We start from the raw sequence: 19,456 nt of genomic DNA, 5'->3' as shown, positions 1-19,456 counted from the left end.
CCACTGCACCTCCGAGCCTCCCTCAGTTAATTTAAATTAATTAAATTTATTGTTCTGTTCTTAGAGTTCATAAGTGCGTGCAGGATATCTTGTGAATCTGAACAGATATTAAACAGATGAATTAAATAAACATAATAAATAAAATTCTAATGATACATAAATGTGAAGTCTTCTGTCACATATTTTGTATCACTTTTACATGTGGAGATTTTGTTATTGAGTCTTTAAGGACTTAGAAGAACTTTCCATAGATCATAGAAAAACATTTTAGATACTTTCAGGAATAAATATCAACATTAGTCGCAAAGCTTTTTGCGTGGAATACCCTATAAATCATGTTTAATGGTCGAACTTGAACACATCATTGTTTCTTGTTATTAATAAAGTTTTTCCAAAGGAGTGACGTCAATTATTCCGCGTTGGCCTGGACGTGGCACCGAGGAGGAGCTGCGCCCACTTCGCCGATCTCCGGTCCTTCTCTACTGTTTTTCCTGTCTTTTGGCCGGGACCAGCAGCTTCGCCCGCACTGACCGGCTGACATCTTCCTCCGTCAAGTTTCAACCATCCCAGCGCTGAACAGGGACATTTTAATTTAAAATGGGTTTGACGATCTCGTCTCTGTTCTCCAGGTTCTTCGGGAAGAAGCAGATGAGGATACTGATGGGTGAGCACCACAGCTATGCTAATTAGCTCCGATTCTAACCGGCCAGGGACCGACAGGGGCTGAAAACAATGTTATCGATGTTCAGACGGACTTATTGAGTCCTGGACGAGGTTGTAAAGTGCCGATTGGTTGAACTGAAACTCCAACTCTAAGTGAATATAGTATATGAAGACGCTAAAACAGCTAGCCGCCAGTGGCTAAATGTCTGAACCAACAGAATCCGAAGAAGCGGTCTGTCAGCTTCACTTTAACGGCTGTCGTTAAGAATTTTTTTCTGTAATCAAAGGTTAAAATAGATCTAGCTTGAGATGGGGGGAATCGATAGCTAATTTAAGTCTGTAATTTGTTCTTAAGGTCAGTTTTCTGCGGTTAAAGTTTGATATTCGGTGCTGTTTCAGTCGGTTTGGACGCAGCTGGAAAAACAACGATCCTGTACAAACTGAAGCTCGGAGAGATCGTCACCACCATCCCAACTATCGGTAAACAATCAACAAAACACTCAGGAACATGTCGATGTGATCAGAGGATGATCTGTTGTTTCTTGTGTCTGGCAGCTGTTTGCTCATCTCATGTTAAATTAAGACACATCATCACTCAGATGTGACTCTTCAGTATTGTCGCTATAGACTCATCTGCTCATTTTACCATTGAAATAGTTTCACAGTAAATGCAGATTGTAGCCCCAACATACAGTAAAAGTTGTGTATGAATCTTGTACTGCACATCAGTCTGGTGGGAGTTTCACTAAAACGAGTCCGACAGCAGTTTCAGTGACTCGTTGAATGTGTTGCTCAGTTTGTATAATGTCTCAGAATGACAAACTTGACTGAACAAACATGAAGCTGTCTGTCAGTTTAGTGTCTGTGGTGTAAAAACAGGCTGATCTGAGTGTGTCACCTCACAGACGTTAGAAGAAGGATGTGTTGAATACGGTCTGCAGGTCTGCACTGTGTTGGTGTCCTGATCTTCACAGTCCTGAAGACTAAACACTCGGTGTGGTCTGATGCCTGTTGATTGGATGTATCACATGATTTATGAGCTACTTAAGGTAACGTTAAATAATCCTTTATTGATCCTCAGTGTATACCCAGTGTTCACACGGACAGAATGAGTCCGCTTTAATGGAGTAAAGAAACTACACAGAGCAGTTAAACAGCAGTCAGGCCTCTGTGGTTCACATGCAGTCAGCACTACTCGTGTTGTACAACACCTTCTCAAGCAAAGTGACAGTCATGGGATCACTTGATATCAAACTGTGAGGCTGTCACAAGCAAACCAGTTCACACGTTTGTTTCTGTTTCAGGTTTTAACGTGGAAACGGTCGAGTACAAGAACATCTGTTTCACAGTCTGGGATGTTGGTGGACAGGACAAGATCAGACCTCTGTGGAGACACTACTTCCAGAATACACAGGTACTGAACCAAGGCCAGAACACAAGGAACATCTTTAGTCAGTTTTTGTGGATCAGTGCCAAGTGCTGATGGACAGTCCAGGACCATGATCCAGAACACACGGGTAGAACCAGAGCCTGTCAGTCAATCAGATTCTTCACTCTGTAACATAGAGAGGATATGATCAGCTGCTGCTGAATGTGACCCCTGACCTCTCTGTGTTTCCTGTGCAGGGTCTCATCTTTGTAGTGGACAGTAATGACAGAGAGAGAGTAGCAGAATCTGCTGAGGAGCTCTCCAAGATGGTGAGTAGCTAACGGGAAGTGGAGCTGGTGGTCACAGCCCAGTTGTTTATCAGGACGTAGTCACAGCCCTGCTGGAGCTCACAGTTACAGTTAGGTCCCTTCACAACTGACTGAAGGTGTGATGAACTTCCTGGCATATCCTTTTAAATTGGGGGGGGGTGCGCAAAATGTCCACTGGGGCGCTGTCCAGGGGACAAAACCTGATTGAAGGTAAAATGGAGGGAATGTGATGCAGACATAGAGTTCATCAGCAGTTTCTGTAAATATAGAAGACTTCACCATCAAATGCATGTCTACTGTCTTCTACATCAGAGACGGTGTCACCTTTAAGTTGTTAATGTCTGGAGGACAACATTGAATATCTGTGTTAGTCTGAGCAGTGTGCACCTAGTGAGTGAGGCAGCGCCAGTGTAGACTCACAGCGGGGGGCTTTCAGAGTCCACTTCCACTCCAAAACCCCTTTAGTCGGCTCTGAATGCAGCGTCTCTCTGTAGGTCCATGATGTCCTCAGTTACCTGACTCTCTCTGCAGATCCAGGAGGATGAGCTGAAGGAGGCAGTTATTCTGGTGTTTGCTAACAAACAGGATCTTCCTAACGCCATGGGAGTCAGCGAACTCACCGATAAACTGGGTCTGCACAGCCTCCGCAGCAGAACTGTAAGGATCAATACACGATCAGTCATGCACGAGTCAGCACACTCTCACAGAGGGTCCTGGTTCAACTGATACTGAGATTAGTTAAAAACCAGCCTGAGTCTATCAGCAAAACTAAACCACTGAGGTTAAACAGCTGTCCAGATGTTGGGTCTAATCACAGTGCGACTTGTCTGTGTCTGTCTCCTCAGTGGCACGTCCAGGCCACCTGTGCAACTCAGGGTACTGGTCTGTACGAGGGTCTGGACTGGCTGTCCACTGAGCTGTCAAAACGTTAGATCACTGGACAGGAAACAAGAAGCTGCTGATTCCATCAACTGAATTCACCGTGTACAAACCGATGAAGAGGAGGAGCAATTCAAAGAACTGTTTTTTTGTTTTTTTTAAATTATAAATGTGTCTGTCTGTAGGAGGAAGTGATGTCATGGACTCTGAGCTCACTTTGATTTCCCATCAGCCACTTCTGTTCTTCCTGCAGATATTTGTTAGATCTGTTTGTTTATTTTTTAATCCGCATGTTTTAATTCAGAATCACGTGACAGGAAGTTATGGAGGAGGAGGGTGGCGCTCGACAGGTGACCGTGTACCTGTGGGCAGGGGGCGGGGTTTAGTTTATGATGACAGCTGACAGTGTACCTGTGGGCAGGGGGCGGGGTTTAGTTTATGATGACAGCTGACAGTGTACCTGTGGGCAGGGGGCGGGGTTTAGTTTATGATGACAGCTGACAGTGTACCTGTGGGCAGGGGGCGGGGTTTAGTTTATGATGACAGCTGACAGTGTACCTGTGGGCAGGGGGCGGGGTTTAGTTTATGATGACAGCTGACAGTGTACCTGGTCGTGTGATGACTCGTTCCACAGAGCCGAAGGCCTCGTCATTCCTTTAAATGTGAAGAAGTAGAGACGATGATGCAATAAAGGGTTTTTTTCTTCTCAGATGTTTCCTGTGACTATTTAAGTACTGGAATAGTTTTGTCATCAAAAATGTTGTGTAATCACATGAACGCTCTTTGATTTTGTGCTTATAATATTTTGTAATGAAGAAAACCAAATCACTTTGTTTTAACAGAAGATTTTTGCTGTGCTCCATAAAAAGCAAATTTCTTTTTTTTTTTTCGTTTCTTGTTTGGGTGATCTGGTTAGCTAACGTGAGGAGCAGACAGACCAGGAGGACAGAGGACATGTCTCACCTTGTGTTTCAGCTGGTTGTTTGACGTGACGAGACGTCTTCGTAGAAACCAGGCTGCAGCTGGACAAACTTCAGACTCACACTGTGAACGTTTCCCATCAGCCGACTGCCTGATGGAGTTTGTTATGAGCAGGGAAATCCTTAGAAAAAAAGTGTAATGGGAAATAAATCGTTTTAAAAACTTGACCTTCTCATGTTAAGGCACCAGCCCTTAGAAGAAGGAAATTGTATTGCTGGTTTCTCATATTTGCACTTACAGAAACTCATTGAAACATAAGTTCATATGCTCACAGCAAAGTGTTTACATTTCTCTGCTCTCATAGCAAAACAGTTTTTTCTATTTGATGCGTAGTGACGAGAACATGAAAACTGTTGGCCAACTGTTTTCATGTTTTGGCTCTATCATTCTGCCTCAGTGCCAAATAATTGTTTGACATTGCTGTCAATTATTGTTTTTCGTGTTTTATTGGCATTTTTTAACTAACTATTAACTATTGCTCACAAATTGTTCTGTTTTACAAGAAATTTATTTTAAAACTCATATTTTGTCACAAAACTCCCTCAAAAGAGAAATTGGCAGACAAAACCAAACACAGGGCAAATGAAACTTTCAGGACTCAGTTCATGTCACCAACCAGCAGGTGGTGCTGTCACATTTTAATATATACCGTAATATTACTATCAAGATATCACTGCTTTTCAAGTTATGTTAACTTATTATTACATCAAATATGGACAAAATCTGATAGATCACATTTAAAAAGTAATTTTTCCATTGGTAGAAAATGACAAAGTACATTAATTGACAAAATTGAAATATTTGAACTTTACTTGAGTCGTTTATTTTAATGTCATTTTCTACTCCATTTCAGAGGGACACGTAACCATTTACTACTTTTATGTGCCAGTTTTAGATCTTCACAAACAAGGCAGTGTTTCCTCTCCACTGTCATCAAGTGCTTGCTGATGGGGGGGATGTTGGCTTCTCTGCATTACAAAACTTAATTTAAGAGTTTGGTCTCGACCTGCTCTGATTGGAAAGTGTCGTGAGGTAACGTTTGTTGTGAATTTGTGCTATATAAATAAACTGAAAATGTCGAGATTTACAGTAAAAATATCAAGTGATCGAAACGTTAACAGACGGAAAACGGTCGAGTTGCAGCATGTGAAGAGTGAAGGTATTGACGAGGACACCGACGGCGCTTCTGGACTTTTGACCTTCATCAGTTATGACTTCATGACTTTCATCAGCTGAGTTTCAGTACAAAATGAGCTCAAAATGACGTGAGACAAACTGCAGAAGTGAAACAAGCACACAACCGAAGAGTCTCAGGTTTTCAAATCATTTTATTTTCAATTACACGCAGGTTAAATACAGAAATTCAAACTTACAAAACTTTCTGTAAACTCTCTGTACATCAAACACAAGCTGCACACGCCGGAAGAAGCTCGCCCTGAGCAACCCGCCGTCGACCTCCGACCTTCACCATCAGTCCACCTGACTGCCATCTCACGTCCTGTGGATTGATTTCTAAACGCTGATTGGGGCCTGCTGGTTGTTTTGACGTTTGACCACAAAAACTTTCTGACCAGAGACCGTCGCCGTGTAAACGAAATCTTCCAGGATCACTGAAGAGAAACAACAGGCTGCAGGTGAGTCCAGGTGAGAGGCTCACCTGTACACTGTGTTCACCTGGCTGTGTGTGTGTTACCTGACATGCGTTTGAAGGGTGGCTCAGCTGATCCAGGTAACCTGAAGCGACTTGCTGTGCGGATCATCTGCATCATCACACCTGCTGTGTGTTCGTCGTTCTCCAGCTCACCTGCAGACTGAGGAGGAAGCACGCAGAGGGGACAGAAGGTCAGAGGACAGGAGGTCAGAGGACAGCAGGACAGAGGACAGGAGGTCAGAGGACAGGAGGACAGAGGACAGGAGGTCAGAGGACAGGAGGTCAGAGGACAGGAGGACAGAGGACAGGAGGTCAGAGGACAGGAGGTCAGAGGACAGGAAGTCAGAGGTCAGGAGGTTAGAGGACAAGAAATCAGATGTCAGAGGACAGGAGGCTCAAACTGGACAGGACTGAACACTAAAATGTTTTAGAAATAACATCTTTAAAGAATTTCCCTTCGGGGATAAATAAAGGAATTCTGATTCTGATCTTCATGTTTTCAACTTGCATGTGCAACTATACACCAAACTCCATTCAAAATTTGGTTTATCATTTTCTTATCTATTAATGTGTAGTCGTATCAGCACCAGAAAAGGAATAAATCGGTACAAAATATGGATATAAAAGAGAATAAAGATCAATTTGAAATATAAAGACAACAAAATATTAAAGAACAATTATAACATTGCGTTTTTTTTATTTCTGTATATATTACTTAATATTTTCAAAAGTATTTATTGAGATAGATAGATACTTTATGGATCCCGATGGAAATTCAATCATCCAGTAGCCCATTACAGCAGTGTAGGTTAGTCAATTTTTTAAAATTTTTTATTCGGTCATTCAGCTATTGTGCCTTGTTCTTCTCCGTCTTGCTGTTCCTCGAAGGACCGAGCTGTCTGCTTTCTGTCTGCTTTGGGAGCAGCTTGCTTATTCCTTTATATAACCTTTACAGATGTATCGTATGACTCCCTATATTAATTTCTCTTAAACTTCCTCATTAAGAATTCAAGTTGTTTTATCTATTAATTCCTTGTAGAATTTGACTTATATTATTATTGATCACCGGAGATCAAATAGCTGCTCAGCATTTAAACAAACCGGTAAGAGAAGCTGAGTGTTAAATTGATGAAACTGTGAATGCATACACTAATCCAGAAACGGTCCTTCTATTGATATACGAGGGGCAGATTAATACATTATAAAAGACAAAATTTCGTCTGGTGACACTCACGGCCAGAACTCCGTCCTCGCTGATGACCAGGTACCCGAGCTGATCTGGGATCCGCTCCAGACCCGCAGTTAGAGCGGCCGTCGTCTACAACAACGGAGAGGAAATGGAAACAGAAAACAAGTGTTTTCATATCTGTATCTACGACACAGGATCCGACTGGGCTAAAAGGCTGAATGCTAACTAGCTAATCAGTGTCAGTAAATTCTGACCAACTGTAATCTCCGAGTCACCTAAACGTGACACCAGGGGTTAAACTAACATAAACAACAAACAAAAATATAGAAAAAAAAGACTCACCCATAAGAACTTACCATTCTGCTTCTTCTTCTTCTTCTGCTGATTCTTCTTCTTCTTTCTTCTCCGTCTTTATGTGTGACTTCTCACGTGACCGTTGGGGTCTTCAGGTGCTGTCGGAAATCTAAAAACACAATTCAAAATCAACACATTACATTTACTTATTTACTGTACTCTCTCGTTTACTTTATTTCAGTTGTTTCTTAATTGAATTTTTTTGTTATTTTCTCTACTTTAAGAAGTCTTTATAATTACCTCATAAGCTGATACTGAATCAACCTACATACACACACTGAATTCGTCTTCTGCATTTGACCCATCCTCAGTTGAACACACACATGCAACACCCGGCAATGCAGTGAAACACACACAGGAGCAGTGGGCAGCATCAAGCACCCAGGGAGCATATTGGGGGGTTAAGTGCCTTGCTCAAGGGTACATCAGTCGGCTAATGGGCGGGGGGGGGGGCATTTTTCGCATTTATCACTCCACCACACCCAAATTTTTCCTGCCCATCCGGTGGGGGAATCGAACTGGTGACCCTCCGATCACAAGCCGCTTCTCCAACCTCTGGGCCACAGCTGGAGGCAGGCACTTCTGCACTCCAGTCTGAGTCTGTAGGAATTTTGTTGAGAATTTAAGTCCATCAATGGTAAGAGATTTAAACTAATGACCCCCCGCCCAACACAACAGTAAGGAAAGTACTGCTATACAGTGATATAATGTGTTATTAACAGCACAGAGAAACAATGCAAAAAGCTTAATACTGAAGTGGTAACTAAGATTGTGAAAAAACCTGGTGTTTGATGCCAAAATGTTATTGGTATGCTTTAACCTTTGATGTTTTGAAGCTGCGATTTACAATGAGCTCTTGAAGGCCGCACGTCGCGTTGTAAACATGGCGGCGTTAGGTTAGTTGGACGTTAGTTAACTGATTCGTATTGAATTGCTATATAAGCATATGATCAAAGGATCATTGCTTACTGGTTTCAATACCGATTCATTCATTCATTTGTGTTAATTATTGATTTGTTTCCTTCCGAGCAGCAGAGGGCGCACTTCCAAACGCTTCAACTGAAACGGAAGTGTTGGTCAGCTGACCTCTTCACATGATCTGTAGCCTCTGTCACCTAGAAGCTACATTTTTTCCTGCTCTTCCCCTTACTAAATCTTCATATCTGGGGCTCCGTGATGGCTGGTCGTGGGAAACTGATCGCTGTTATCGGTGATGAGGACACGTGCACCGGCTTTCTGCTCGGTGGGATCGGTGAGCTCAACAAGAACCGAAAACCGAATTTCTTGGTGGTGGAGAAGGACACGAGTATCACGGAGATCGAAGAGACCTTCAAGTAAGAACCTTCACCAAATACAATTGGGCTGGACGAAAACCCGTTCAGAAATCTATTTGTTTAAAGTTTTACTTATATATTAATCCTGTGATTTCCTTGACTGAAAATAATTTAATCCCGAGGTATATAATGTGGTATGTAAATAATCCAAATAGCAGCGGATATAAAACGCCACTTTTCAGTCATTAACCTCTCTGGCTCACTTGGCTTTGACTGGTGACTGAACTTTAAAACCAAACTCTATTAAAATATCAAGCACTTTAAAGATTTTCTTGTCTAGAAATTCGTTGTTGAAGGTAATTGTTATCAGCAAATGTTTTTTGTCTGTTGAATTAATCAAGAAGAAATTCAAGAATTTCCCTCCAGGGATAAATAAAGGAATTCTGATTCTGAATATCTCCTCTTAATTCCTAAAACATGATCACTTTTGTTTAACTCGGTGTACAATCTCCTCGGTCTTTGCCTCCATGTTCCCTCCAGGAGCTTCTTGGTGCGTAATGACATCGGCATCATCCTGATTAACCAGTTCATTGCCGAGATGATCCGTCATGCCATCGACGCCCACATGCAGTCTATCCCAGCTGTGTTAGAGATACCGTCCAAAGAGCATCCGTATGACGCGTCCAAGGACTCCATCCTGCGCCGCGCTAAGGGCATGTTCTCCGCCGAGGATTTCCGATAAACAAGAAACTGTCTAAACATATTCTGTTTACATTTCGTGTGATGAATCCAAACGCCCCTGACATGTTGTCTGTCCGTGCAGTGAATGTAGATTTACTGTCTGTTTTCGTTTGCTTTTCATTTTTTGCCTCTTGGAAACAAATTCTTGTGTAAAAACAGTTTTGTTAAATTTTCAGTGAAGGCAGAACAGGAAGTGGACGATGTCTCAGTTTTCATGTGACTGAGTCACATTTTTAGACAAAAACAGCAAATAAATGCAAATTTTCCTTCCTGTTGGCTCAAAATATCTCAAGTTGGGAAAAGAAAATGAAAACAATATAGAATTAGAGCCTCATATTTGCTGTTTGTCTGTCATTCAGTGTTTCTTCCACATGTTTTAACTTATAAAACTGTAACAGCTGTTGAAAAAAAAATAAATGATCTTGCTGGTTGTGACTTTCAGCTTCTTCTGTTTTAGCCATCAAACGAGGTTTCATCACTTCAGAGTGACACAGAAACACGCAGGTTGAATCTGGATCAGAAGTTTTCAGGCCACAGCCACAGATGGGCTGAAATCGTGTATGTAGAAGACAAATGCGATGTTGTGAGGAAGCAGGGCGAATCTGTATTTGTTGTGGGTACCATAGGGGGCTCTGTGGTCATTCAGGCCATAAAAGGCTATACATCTAATGAGAAATCTGGGGCCGTCAGGTGTGTGACCCCGGAAGGGCAAACGGTTTTTGACCGCTAGGGCACAGGTGTTGTATGTTGGAGGATGAATGGACACATTTTTGTTGCACCGAGAATAAACCTCGTATGATGGAACAGTTAATGGAGACGTGTGGACTCATTCCTGACCTAGTAAGAGAATTTGGACAATTAGCGCGTCAGATAGGTCGCTCCGGGGTCAAACCCCTCAGTAGCTTGTAATAGACTAAGCTCCTATAATATCAGTCGAAAACATAAGCAACGTTGGATCTTTATTTTGTTTGGAAACCTTTGGCACGTTCGGCACGGATCGGAGGCGTCACAGCAGGAGAGCGACTGCCAGGTGTTTGATCTGTGCATGCTGGAGGAGGTTGCAGTTTCGTGGCTTTTATGCGCAGGGGCTGCGGTGCGAAGGCTAAAGCGGCTAGCAAGCACCGGATCAGCTGATCACCGCCCGGCGCCCAACGCGTAAGGTATGTGTAGCGCTACACTGTAATGGCCATTTAAATTGTGTGTACAAGTAAATCCAATACATTGGTTACCGACCTGAACAGAACACAGACTTTGCGTTGACTGATTAAATTGCTGACTGGTTGCCATGTCGGACATTACCGGAACTGAAGTGCGGACTGCTAGTAAAGTGTGTGTGTCTCGCTAGCGTGACTAGCGAGATGAGAACTCAAACTTCAAAACGAGTGATTAAACTCACTGCTAAAGCACTCGCCGAGAAATTGGACGTTGGAAAATTGGTTGATGTATGTGAAGAGGTGAAATGCTGGCATGAATATTTGTTGTGTCTTTTACCATCTGATGAAGCAGAACGTGGTTTAAAGCAAAGATGCTGTTTAATGATGAGTGTGTCAAAGAGGTAAAAATGTGGGTGTCTTGCAGTGAAGGTTGTGTAAATGATCATGAAAATGTTGAGGATGACATAAATCCCAATGACAGTGTTTCCAATATTGGGAGCAAACGCTCAGCCAAGAGTATTAACAATGGTAGGTCCAGTACCACATCCTCTGCATGAGTTAAAGCTGAGGCAGAGAGAGCTGCACTTGTTGCTTGTGCTGCAGTTTTAAAGGAACAACATGCTTTGGAGGAGCAGGAGCAACAGTTGAGGAGGAGAAGGGAGCAGCTTGATGTGGAGGCTGAATTAGCTGCTTCTGCTGCTAAGATGGAAGTGCTACAGGCTTTAAGTCAGAAAGGCTCTCGAGTAGCCTCAAATGGCATGAGTTCCTATTTTGAAAAGGAAAAAAGGAAACTTAAATCAATCCATGTCCTAAACCCAGCGGCAAATGAATACAATCCTGAAGCGTGGAAATCAACACAACAACCACATGAGTTAACAACATGGACACTGCTGTCAGACAAACTACCATCACAGTTAAAGGAGGAGGAAGCCCATTCCACAAGTCAACAGTTAAAATGTCAAAATCTGCCTCTTGACCTACTAACTGTCATGCACAAGCAAAATGAGATCACCGCTGCCCTGGTACAGCAGCAACGCTTGCTGACACTTCCATCACGTATTTGATGGGGATCCTCTCAAATATGGAGCGTTCATCAAGGCTTTTGAGCAAGGAGTAGAGTAAAAGGTCGGAAAGGCTGATTGCTTGTATTATTTGGAGCAATTCACACAGGGACAACCAAGAGAGCTAGTGCGCAGCTGGCAACATATGGACTATGAGCGTGGCTATGCTCTGGCAAAGGCCCTCATTCAAGAACATTTTGGAAATCCATACAAAGTAGCAGCAGCTTACATGGAAAAGGCTTTGGCCTGGCAGGCAATAAAAACTGAACAGCTGAAAGAAATCCAGGCCTTCTCCTTATTCTTGCGAGGGTGCTGCAATGCAATGGAGGAGCTGCAATATCTGGAAGAACTGGACATGCCTGTGAATATGAGAGCCATCGTCACAAAATTGCCGTACAAAATGAGAGAGCAATGGAGGACTGCAGCACATGACATCATGGAAAATACTCACCACAGAGCTTGGTTTGGTGACTTAGTCATGTTTATTGAGCGACGTGTCAGAATACTTTCTGACCCCTTGTTTGGTGATCTGTTGGTGCTAGGATAAAACCAAGCACCAGGTTTAAATCGCCGACTGTCTTTAAATCACAGCCCAGGAACAGAGTAAAGGGAGGTGTTGTTGCCACCACAGTAACATCTATGGATCTGTCAAAGGGAGACAAACAAATATCTGATCCTGGAAAGGTAGAACATGAATGTTTGTGTTGTGCTCGTGGTCACTCGTTGGAGGAATGCAAACAGTTCCAAGGAAAAAGGCATAAGGAAAAGATACGGTTTCTAAGGGAAATGGGAGTTTGCTGCGCATGTTTGTGTATTGTACACATGAGCCGAGACTGTGAGAAGCGCTCGACGTGAAGTTTGTGGACAAGCTCATCCCACCGTGCTTCACATCAAAAGGCAAACACCTCAGGAGGAGCCATCTAAGCAGTGGCACATTCTGCACAGAAAGACTTATGCGTAGGCTGAATCTTACAGGGAGAAGAACTAATTTCCTGTTGCACACAAAGAGACAGAAAACAGTCAGAACAGCCTACTCATTAACTGAGTTGGAGGTAGCTGGTTTGGGCAGCATTAACTTTCACAATCTACAAGAAGTCATTACACAGAAGGAAATGCCAGTAACTGGGGACGACACCCGGGGACCTGGCAAAGTGGCCGTACCTTTCTAAAGTTCACATCCCATCTATAAAGGTGGAGGTAGACCTTTTGATTGGGACCAATGCTCCCAAGTTATTGGAACCTTGGGAGGTTATAAACTCCAAGGGAGATGATCCATACACCATTAGGACAGTACTGTGATGGGTCGTTAATGGTCCACTGAATGGAACCAATGGCACTATGGAGGAAGAGCTGTTCTCAGCCACGGTGAACAGGACATCTGTGTGCAGACTGGAGGAAATGTTGACCAAACAAAATACCTATGATTTCAATGAAAACGTTAGAAAGGAAAAGGAAATGTTGAGAAAGGACCACAGGTTTATGCAAATATTTGAACAGTCAGCAGTACTTCACGAGGAGAAGTATTGTCTGAAGTTGAACTTCAAGAAGACAAAGGTCTGTCTACCCAATAATTTTGCAGTGGCAAAGCAAAGGATCCAGGGCCTGAAGAGGAGGTTCCTTAATGACCAAGAAGTCAGAAAGCAGGTAACAACTAACGCCATCAGTGTGAATGTTGTGTCTATTCCGACAGACCGTCTCATTGCTTATTTTTCTGATTGAAGGATGCTTCTGTGGTTAACCAGGAAACCAGCCAGGACAGGAAGCAATGTGTGGCTCCCACCTTTTGACACTGGATTATCTGTTGAAAGCAGAGGTTGCTATCATTCGCTATTGCCAGACACAAAGATACAGTGAAGAGATTTCTGCTTTCTCATCTGGAAGGACAACTGTGAGTCGACACCGGAGTAGATTATTTTGGACCAATCGAGGTGAAGAAAGGAAGATCAACCATAACCAAGTGTTATGGAGTTATATTTACCTGTATGGCGAGCAGGACCATCCATCTGGAGGTAGCAAGCTCACTGGACACAGATGCATGCATTAATGCTTTGCGGCGCTTTGTCAGCAGGAGAGGACAAGTGGCACGCCTATGGTCGAATAATGGTACTAACTTTGTTGGAGCAGAAAGAGAGCTGAAGGAGGCTTTGGCTGCATTGAATCAGGATAGGATTCAAGGAGTTCTATCACAGGTTGGGATCCGTTGGAGTTTTAAACCACCAGCAGGTTCGCATCATGGTGGTGTGTGGGAGCAGATGATTCGCCTGGTGAGGAGAGTTCTCAGTTCTGTCCTACGTCAGCAGAAATTGGATGATGATGGGCTTCATACGGTGTTCTGCGAAGTGGAGGCCATTGTGAAAGATCGACCAATCACCAAGCTTTCAGACGATCCAAATTACTTGGAGCCACTTACACCTAACCACCTTCTTCTATTAAAAGGAAAACCAGCTCTGCCACCTGGACTGTTTGAGCCTCACAATCACTATGTGAGAAGACGATGGCGACAGGTACAATATCTTGCTGATCTTTTCTGGAAAAGATGGGTGTGAGAGTATCTGCCCTTGCTCCAAGAAAGGCAGAAATGGAACCAAAAGAAAAGGAGTCTGGTTTTTGGAGATATTGTGGCAATCATGGATGCTTCAGCACCTCGTGGATCCTGACACTGGAGGTTTTCCATGATAAACATGGGCCGGTGCGTTCGGTAAAATTACAGACTAAATAAAACACCATAGAACGGCCAGTGACCAAACGCACTTTGTTGCATGAAGTGTAAATCTGTTGTTCAGGATGAATTATGTATTATAGTTTGGCTCTTTTGTTGTATTTTTGTTTGAATTGTTATGTTAACATTAACAATTAGGGGCTAGTATGTAGAAGCCAAATGCAATGTTATGGGGAAGCAGGGTTAATCTGTATTTGTTGTGGGTACCATAGGGGGTGCTGTGGTCATTCAGGCCATAAAAGGGTATATATGTAATGGGAAATCTGGGGCCATCAGGTGTTGTGTGACGACGGAAGGGCAAACATTTTTTGACCAGTGAGACACAGGTGTCGTATGTTGGAGGATGAATGGACATATTTTTTGTTGCACCGAGAATAAACCTTGTATGATGGAACAGTTAATGGAGACGTGTGGACTCATTCCTGAAAAGAATTTGGAAAGCTTAGCACGTCAGATAGGTTGCTCCGGGGTCAAACCCCTTTGTAACTTGTAGTAGACTAAGCTCCTATGACAGTGTATTCTGCGTTTCCTTTATAATGTAATATATAATAATAATATATATAATATAAAATAATTAAAATCATATTGAGGTGGTAGCAAAAGTGAAACTAAACAGTTGGGATTTTGTTTTACTTGTCTTTTTAGTAATGTCATTTCTCATGTTGTTAATTGCTTTCCTGCCTGTACAACATCCATTGCACGTCTGCCCGTCCTGGGTGAGGGATCCCTCCTCTGCTGCTCACCCTGAGGTTTCTTCCATTTTTTCCTGTTAAAGGTTTTTCTGGGAGTTTTTCCTTAGTCGATGTGAGGGTCGAAGGGCAGAGGATGTTGCTGATGTTATGTTAAGCCCTTTGAGACAAACTGCTCGTAAAAATGGACTGTACAAATAAAGTTGACTTGACTTGACTTGACTTGACATAATGTGGTGATTTGGGTGAAATTATACAAACATAGAAAACTTTTGGTTTTGTGTATGACGATTGATCACAATAAAGTTTAGAGACCTTGAAAATGACAGGAGTTTCAGGAGAAACAACAGAACAGGAGTGTCGGACTGCTGGCTAAGTGGGGAGGAGAGCTGAGGCATCAAATGGTTCCCCTCCTGTTCTTTCTTTTCTTTCTTCAACGCATAACACACACAACACATAACACAGTTCGTGTGTGTGAAATAAAGCTGATGGTTGGCGGCTGAGAGACAAACTCAGCTTTCACCGTCTGCCGTCCGTCTGACTTCCTCAGATCAGAGCTGATAAACTGAACAAGTAAATATTGAATCAATCCTCAAGAGTTTATCGTGCAGATGGAGAGGCCTTCACCTGGCCTTCACTGTCGACAGGGAGCACTGATGATGGTGATGATAACAGTGACGAGGTTCAGTCTGAACTCAGAGCTGCTGATTCCCTGACCCTGAAACACACTGAGAGTATAAATACAGTTGGACCTACTCCGTCCGTCTGTCTGTCTGTGGGTCAGATGATGAAGTCTGTTCAGTCTGTTGCTCTCTTCCTGATGATGATGATAATGATGGTGGTGGTGGTTTCTGTCTCTGCTGCTCCTCTTCTTTCTTTGCTCAACATCTCCAGGTGAGATTTAAACTCACAACATGCTGACAGGGATAAAAGCAGGGAGGTTTGTCGGTTTGTCTTGTGCTCGTAGAGGGGCTGATGATGCTCTGCCTGTTTCCTTTTGGTAGACGTGATGATCTGAACATTGCAAGGTTTCACCTGCTGAGCAACAAAGACGAAAACTCCACCAGGTGAGTCTGAAGGAAATCTGAAAAGACAACAGCAGGAGACTCATTTTTAAAACTTGATGTTGGTTAGGAAATCTTTTTATAATTCATAATTACTAAAGCAAACTGAAAGTGATATCTTCTTTTCATTAGAAGATCCAAAGTTGTGAAAATAAGATGACTTAGCTGTAGGTGATATTATATTACACAGATGTAATACATAATTACAACACACGTCATAATGACCTCAGACTGTTGCATCAGTGCAGAGTTATGACAGTGTTACGTCAAGTCAGAAACTGGTGAATAATCATGTCCAATAATCAGATGACAATTAGAGTTTGGTCAGTAATTAAGAATCAGGTACGGTCAACATGGCATCACAAGATCAGAATGTTGTTGTTTTTGTTGTTGTTGTTGTTGTAAAAGTGCACAATACTGAGGTCTCTGAAAGACTTACAGGAATGAGTCTCCTGATTCTGATGGACCGACTCCTCAAACATGAGAACACAAGCTGACGTTAAAAGAACTGAAACATGAACTGACACGATTCCATAAAATCTGCCGTTATAACATCAGAAGTTAACACAGCATTTATTACATCCCTGTAACATTGTTATGAGGACCAAAGATATTTTGCGGCTGCAAGAGTAAACTTATTATAGATCAGAATTTTAGCTCTAATTATCACAGTTATAAGATCCTGACCTTAAGGTACAGATCTCATACACAGTTCTGAAACTTTTTTTTTTTTTTTTTTTTTTGCAAAAATATCCTGCACGTATCAGATAAGATGGGGATAAGATTTTAATTTATTTATGACATATAATCTGGTATGTAATTAAGACAAAGTTATGAATAAAAATATAATTATGAGAGTAAATCTGTCATCACTACTGAAACTTAACATAATTGAAACATAGTTTTAAGAAAATATTCTTTTATTTATTGGAATCATCAGAGAAAAATCTCCTCATTATAAAATGTGAGACTTTTCTCACAATCCTGACACAGGTAAACTACAGGAAAATTAGGATATATTCAATAATTAATCTTGTCATTACAGGATCTGCATGTCTGATAAGATTGTCATTTCTTTCAGAATTGTGATGAGAGGTCATCATAATTTTGGCAGTTATGCAAAGAGATATTTGGCATTTACTGAATCTTGTATGTAATTATGACACAAAGGAATAAGGATTAGGGTTATGTTGGCTCACAGCTGATATGACAGGTCAGCAGATTATGGCAAAAAAATTTTTATAATACTGTGAATACTGTCTGAGTGACATTTTAATTATGATTGACTGTCATTGTTGTTGTTCTTCTGAACCTAATGTCATCCTCTGTGCTTCATCTGCAGATTTGAGTCTCATGAAAGTGTCAACAACTCGCTGGATGACTTCAGACGGTCAGTTTAAAGAAACAGACAGAAACAGACATTTTCAGTGACATTTTGTTACTTGATGTTAGGTATTGAACATTTAAAAATTCATTGATTTGAGGAACGAAATGTCATCCAGAAAACATTGCTGCAGCTGTAAGAAAGTAGGATATGTCATTTGAAAAAGTAGTAGAGTTTGTTTAATTCGGTTTAATTTTCTTCCCCAGAAGCATCTCACCAAACACCACAACAAATGAGACAAGTTTCAGTCCTTTCATGTATGTAGATTCATTTTTTGTTTTTTAAATTTTATTTTATTATTAAATTAAATTAAATTTTAGTATTTTTATTTTTTTTTTTGAAATCAGGTTTTAGGTTTGAAATCACGTTCAAACGGATCTGTTTGTCTTCCAGGTTTGTTCTTCCTCTGGGAAAAGTGTAAGATTTTTCTCTTGCTGAAAACATTCAGTACATATTTATCTGTGTAGATTTTATCTACCTGTGCAGGCATGTGATTGTACAGGCTAAAATCCAACCTTTAGCTCTGTGAAACCGGGTGTTCTTCTCTCTGTGTGTTTCAGGGAACCCTCTGAAGAGTAAATATCACTTCATGATTTTATACTGTGACCACTCACCTCTGTGAAATAATCTGATTGGCAGAGCCAAAAAACTTGCTGTTCCAGAAGCTGACAGCAATCACCATTACAGGCTGATGTCTTGTATCTTGTTATCTTGAGATAAAAAAAAAAATCATAATCCTCACTTCATTTCCTCTGGAGAACTAATCATTTTTCTGAACTGCTCACCAGTTAATGAAGCCCTGTCGCGCTGTCCAGACCTTAGCCTAATTAGCTTTTTTTGTTGCGTGTTGAGACTAATGCTGTGGCAGTAAATGAAGAGATGCTGAGAGAGGTTAGAGTCAGCTGGTGGGGTACATAGAAGGAGATGCATAACGACAGAGTATTGGAATGACAATGGCAGTATTAACAATAATGATTTTGATAGTGATAGCAGCAATAATAATAATGTAGAAATATATAACAGATGGTAATAAAAGTCAGCAGGGGGTCCAACCATGATCCATGAGAACCTGAGAGACCAGAAAGCACAACGACTCCAGGGAAGAAGTTGGGTTAGTGATATGCATTAATGGGACATAAATGTGTGCAGAAGGAGAGTTGGAGAGAAGCTCAGTGCATCATGGGAGTTCAGTCCAAGCCTATAGCAGCATAACTAGGGGCCGCTATGAATATCTTTTTGACATTCTGTGATGTGTTGTGATGTGGACTGGGCATAGCGCAAAGTTCTGGCATTTTGTGGGCCCTTCCAGGAAATAATTGTAACCAGAAATGAAGTTATGATCATAACAACATAATTAAATAATCATCTCAAGAGAACAGGATCAAAATACAATGTGAACTTCATTGAGTCCAGGTATAATATGTAGAAATATGTACATAACATACATACATACATAAATTATTTCACAAGCTGAAGGTCAAACTTGTGTTTCAATGAAATCTCCATCTTCACCTGTCCCACCTGTGTTGTCCCCTCTCAGCACCGGTGCCAGAAGCTGTGTCCTGTCCACCTGTCTGACAGCGAACCTTGGCTCTGCTCTGCAGGGCGGGGACGAGAAGGCAGGCGGAGCCACCACTGACCCATTTGGCATTGGGAAGAAATGAGAAGAAGCATTTGTTGTTGCATCTGTAATGGCGATGATAATGACCATCATCATCAACGCCTGCAGCAGTCTTATAAAAACTTTGAGGTAGAAGTCAACTCCAAATTCCAGGATGCATTTCTGCAAGAAACACCCAATAGCAGAGCTTCATGTGCTTCCTGTTCAGAAAACTGAAACAACCTACAGCTCAAAATAAGTTCAGATTATGGGTCACTTTTTGAAGAATTCAGTAACCATGGCAGTGTGTTTTGTTAGTGAAGTGCATCTTGGAAGTTGTGGTTGACAGTTTTGA

At 41.8% G+C, this 19,456-nt stretch overlaps 4 protein-coding genes and 1 long non-coding RNA gene across 11 annotated transcripts; 3 read left to right on the top strand and 2 right to left on the bottom strand.

The window, feature by feature from the left end:
* The first annotated feature begins 402 nt into the window (after positions 1-402).
* LOC124053870 (ADP-ribosylation factor 4) lies at positions 403-3,949 on the top strand. Its single transcript, XM_046379437.1, has 6 exons — positions 403-664; positions 1,063-1,143; positions 1,968-2,077; positions 2,290-2,361; positions 2,893-3,018; positions 3,207-3,949. The coding sequence occupies exons 1-6, from the start codon at positions 598-600 to the stop codon at positions 3,291-3,293; spliced, it is 543 nt and encodes a 180-aa protein (XP_046235393.1). The 5' UTR covers positions 403-597; the 3' UTR covers positions 3,294-3,949.
* LOC124053875 lies at positions 3,680-4,863 on the bottom strand. 2 transcript variants are annotated; one of them, XR_006842250.1, is made up of 2 exons: positions 3,848-4,863; positions 3,680-3,798 (listed from the first exon to the last, which is right to left on the bottom strand). It is a non-coding gene; the product is annotated as an uncharacterized LOC124053875 (long non-coding RNA). The 2 variants fall into 2 exon arrangements; XR_006842251.1 differs by having other exon boundaries at positions 3,680-3,749.
* A 668-nt stretch (positions 4,864-5,531) lies between these two features.
* lamtor4 (late endosomal/lysosomal adaptor, MAPK and MTOR activator 4) lies at positions 5,532-7,501 on the bottom strand. The gene is made up of 4 exons (XM_046379445.1): positions 7,418-7,501; positions 7,107-7,190; positions 5,915-6,032; positions 5,532-5,831 (listed from the first exon to the last, which is right to left on the bottom strand). Exons 1-4 carry the CDS (start codon positions 7,418-7,420, stop codon positions 5,734-5,736), a joined length of 303 nt encoding a protein of 100 aa, XP_046235401.1. The 5' UTR covers positions 7,421-7,501; the 3' UTR covers positions 5,532-5,733.
* Positions 7,502-8,388: 887 nt separating this feature from the next.
* Positions 8,389-9,865, top strand: atp6v1f (ATPase H+ transporting V1 subunit F). The gene is made up of 2 exons (XM_046379444.1): positions 8,389-8,749; positions 9,230-9,865. The coding sequence occupies exons 1-2, from the start codon at positions 8,592-8,594 to the stop codon at positions 9,429-9,431; spliced, it is 360 nt and encodes a 119-aa protein (XP_046235400.1). The 5' UTR covers positions 8,389-8,591; the 3' UTR covers positions 9,432-9,865.
* Positions 9,866-15,287: 5,422 nt separating this feature from the next.
* Positions 15,288-19,394, top strand: zgc:193726 (uncharacterized protein LOC561161 homolog). 6 transcript variants are annotated; one of them, XM_046379439.1, is made up of 7 exons: positions 15,288-15,947; positions 16,058-16,120; positions 17,460-17,507; positions 17,711-17,758; positions 17,895-17,918; positions 18,062-18,076; positions 19,042-19,394. In XM_046379439.1, the coding sequence occupies exons 1-7, from the start codon at positions 15,838-15,840 to the stop codon at positions 19,163-19,165; spliced, it is 432 nt and encodes a 143-aa protein (XP_046235395.1). In that variant the 5' UTR covers positions 15,288-15,837; the 3' UTR covers positions 19,166-19,394. The 6 variants fall into 6 exon arrangements, with proteins under 6 accessions (XP_046235395.1, XP_046235397.1, XP_046235399.1 ...); XM_046379438.1 differs by having other exon boundaries at positions 15,290-15,947; positions 17,708-17,758; XM_046379441.1 differs by lacking the exon at positions 18,062-18,076.
* Positions 19,395-19,456: the final 62 nt, after the last annotated feature.

This window comes from Scatophagus argus, chromosome 22, assembly GCF_020382885.2.
Source record: "Scatophagus argus isolate fScaArg1 chromosome 22, fScaArg1.pri, whole genome shotgun sequence".
NCBI lineage: Eukaryota > Metazoa > Chordata > Actinopteri > Scatophagidae > Scatophagus > Scatophagus argus.
The sequence above is the reverse complement of the archived record's forward strand: the minus strand, read 5'-3'. Positions and strand labels throughout refer to the sequence as shown.

What these genes read in the sequence shown, in the direction of transcription:
- atp6v1f (XM_046379444.1), top strand. Translation starts at nt 8,592, where the DNA reads ATGGCTGGTCGTGGGAAACTGATCGCTGTTATCGGTGATGAGGACACG. An exon ending in GAGATCGAAGAGACCTTCAA is followed by an intron (nt 8,750 to 9,229) that starts GTAAGAACCTTC and finishes TGTTCCCTCCAG; the next exon opens with GAGCTTCTTGGTGCGTAATG.
- zgc:193726 (XM_046379438.1), top strand. Translation starts at nt 15,838, where the DNA reads ATGATGAAGTCTGTTCAGTCTGTTGCTCTCTTCCTGATGATGATGATA. An exon ending in TCTTTGCTCAACATCTCCAG is followed by an intron (nt 15,948 to 16,057) that starts GTGAGATTTAAA and finishes TCCTTTTGGTAG; the next exon opens with ACGTGATGATCTGAACATTG. An exon ending in AAAGACGAAAACTCCACCAG is followed by an intron (nt 16,121 to 17,459) that starts GTGAGTCTGAAG and finishes CTTCATCTGCAG; the next exon opens with ATTTGAGTCTCATGAAAGTG.
- LOC124053870 (XM_046379437.1), top strand. Translation starts at nt 598, where the DNA reads ATGGGTTTGACGATCTCGTCTCTGTTCTCCAGGTTCTTCGGGAAGAAG. An exon ending in CTGAGGAGCTCTCCAAGATG is followed by an intron (nt 2,362 to 2,892) that starts GTGAGTAGCTAA and finishes CTCTCTCTGCAG; the next exon opens with ATCCAGGAGGATGAGCTGAA. An exon ending in ACAGCCTCCGCAGCAGAACT is followed by an intron (nt 3,019 to 3,206) that starts GTAAGGATCAAT and finishes CTGTCTCCTCAG; the next exon opens with TGGCACGTCCAGGCCACCTG.
- lamtor4 (XM_046379445.1), bottom strand. An exon ending in GCGAGGACGGAGTTCTGGCC is followed by an intron (nt 6,033 to 7,106) that starts GTGAGTGTCACC and finishes CTTCCTCCTCAG; the next exon opens with TCTGCAGGTGAGCTGGAGAA. An exon ending in ACCCTTCAAACGCATGTCAG is followed by an intron (nt 5,832 to 5,914) that starts GTAACACACACA and finishes GTTTCTCTTCAG; the next exon opens with TGATCCTGGAAGATTTCGTT.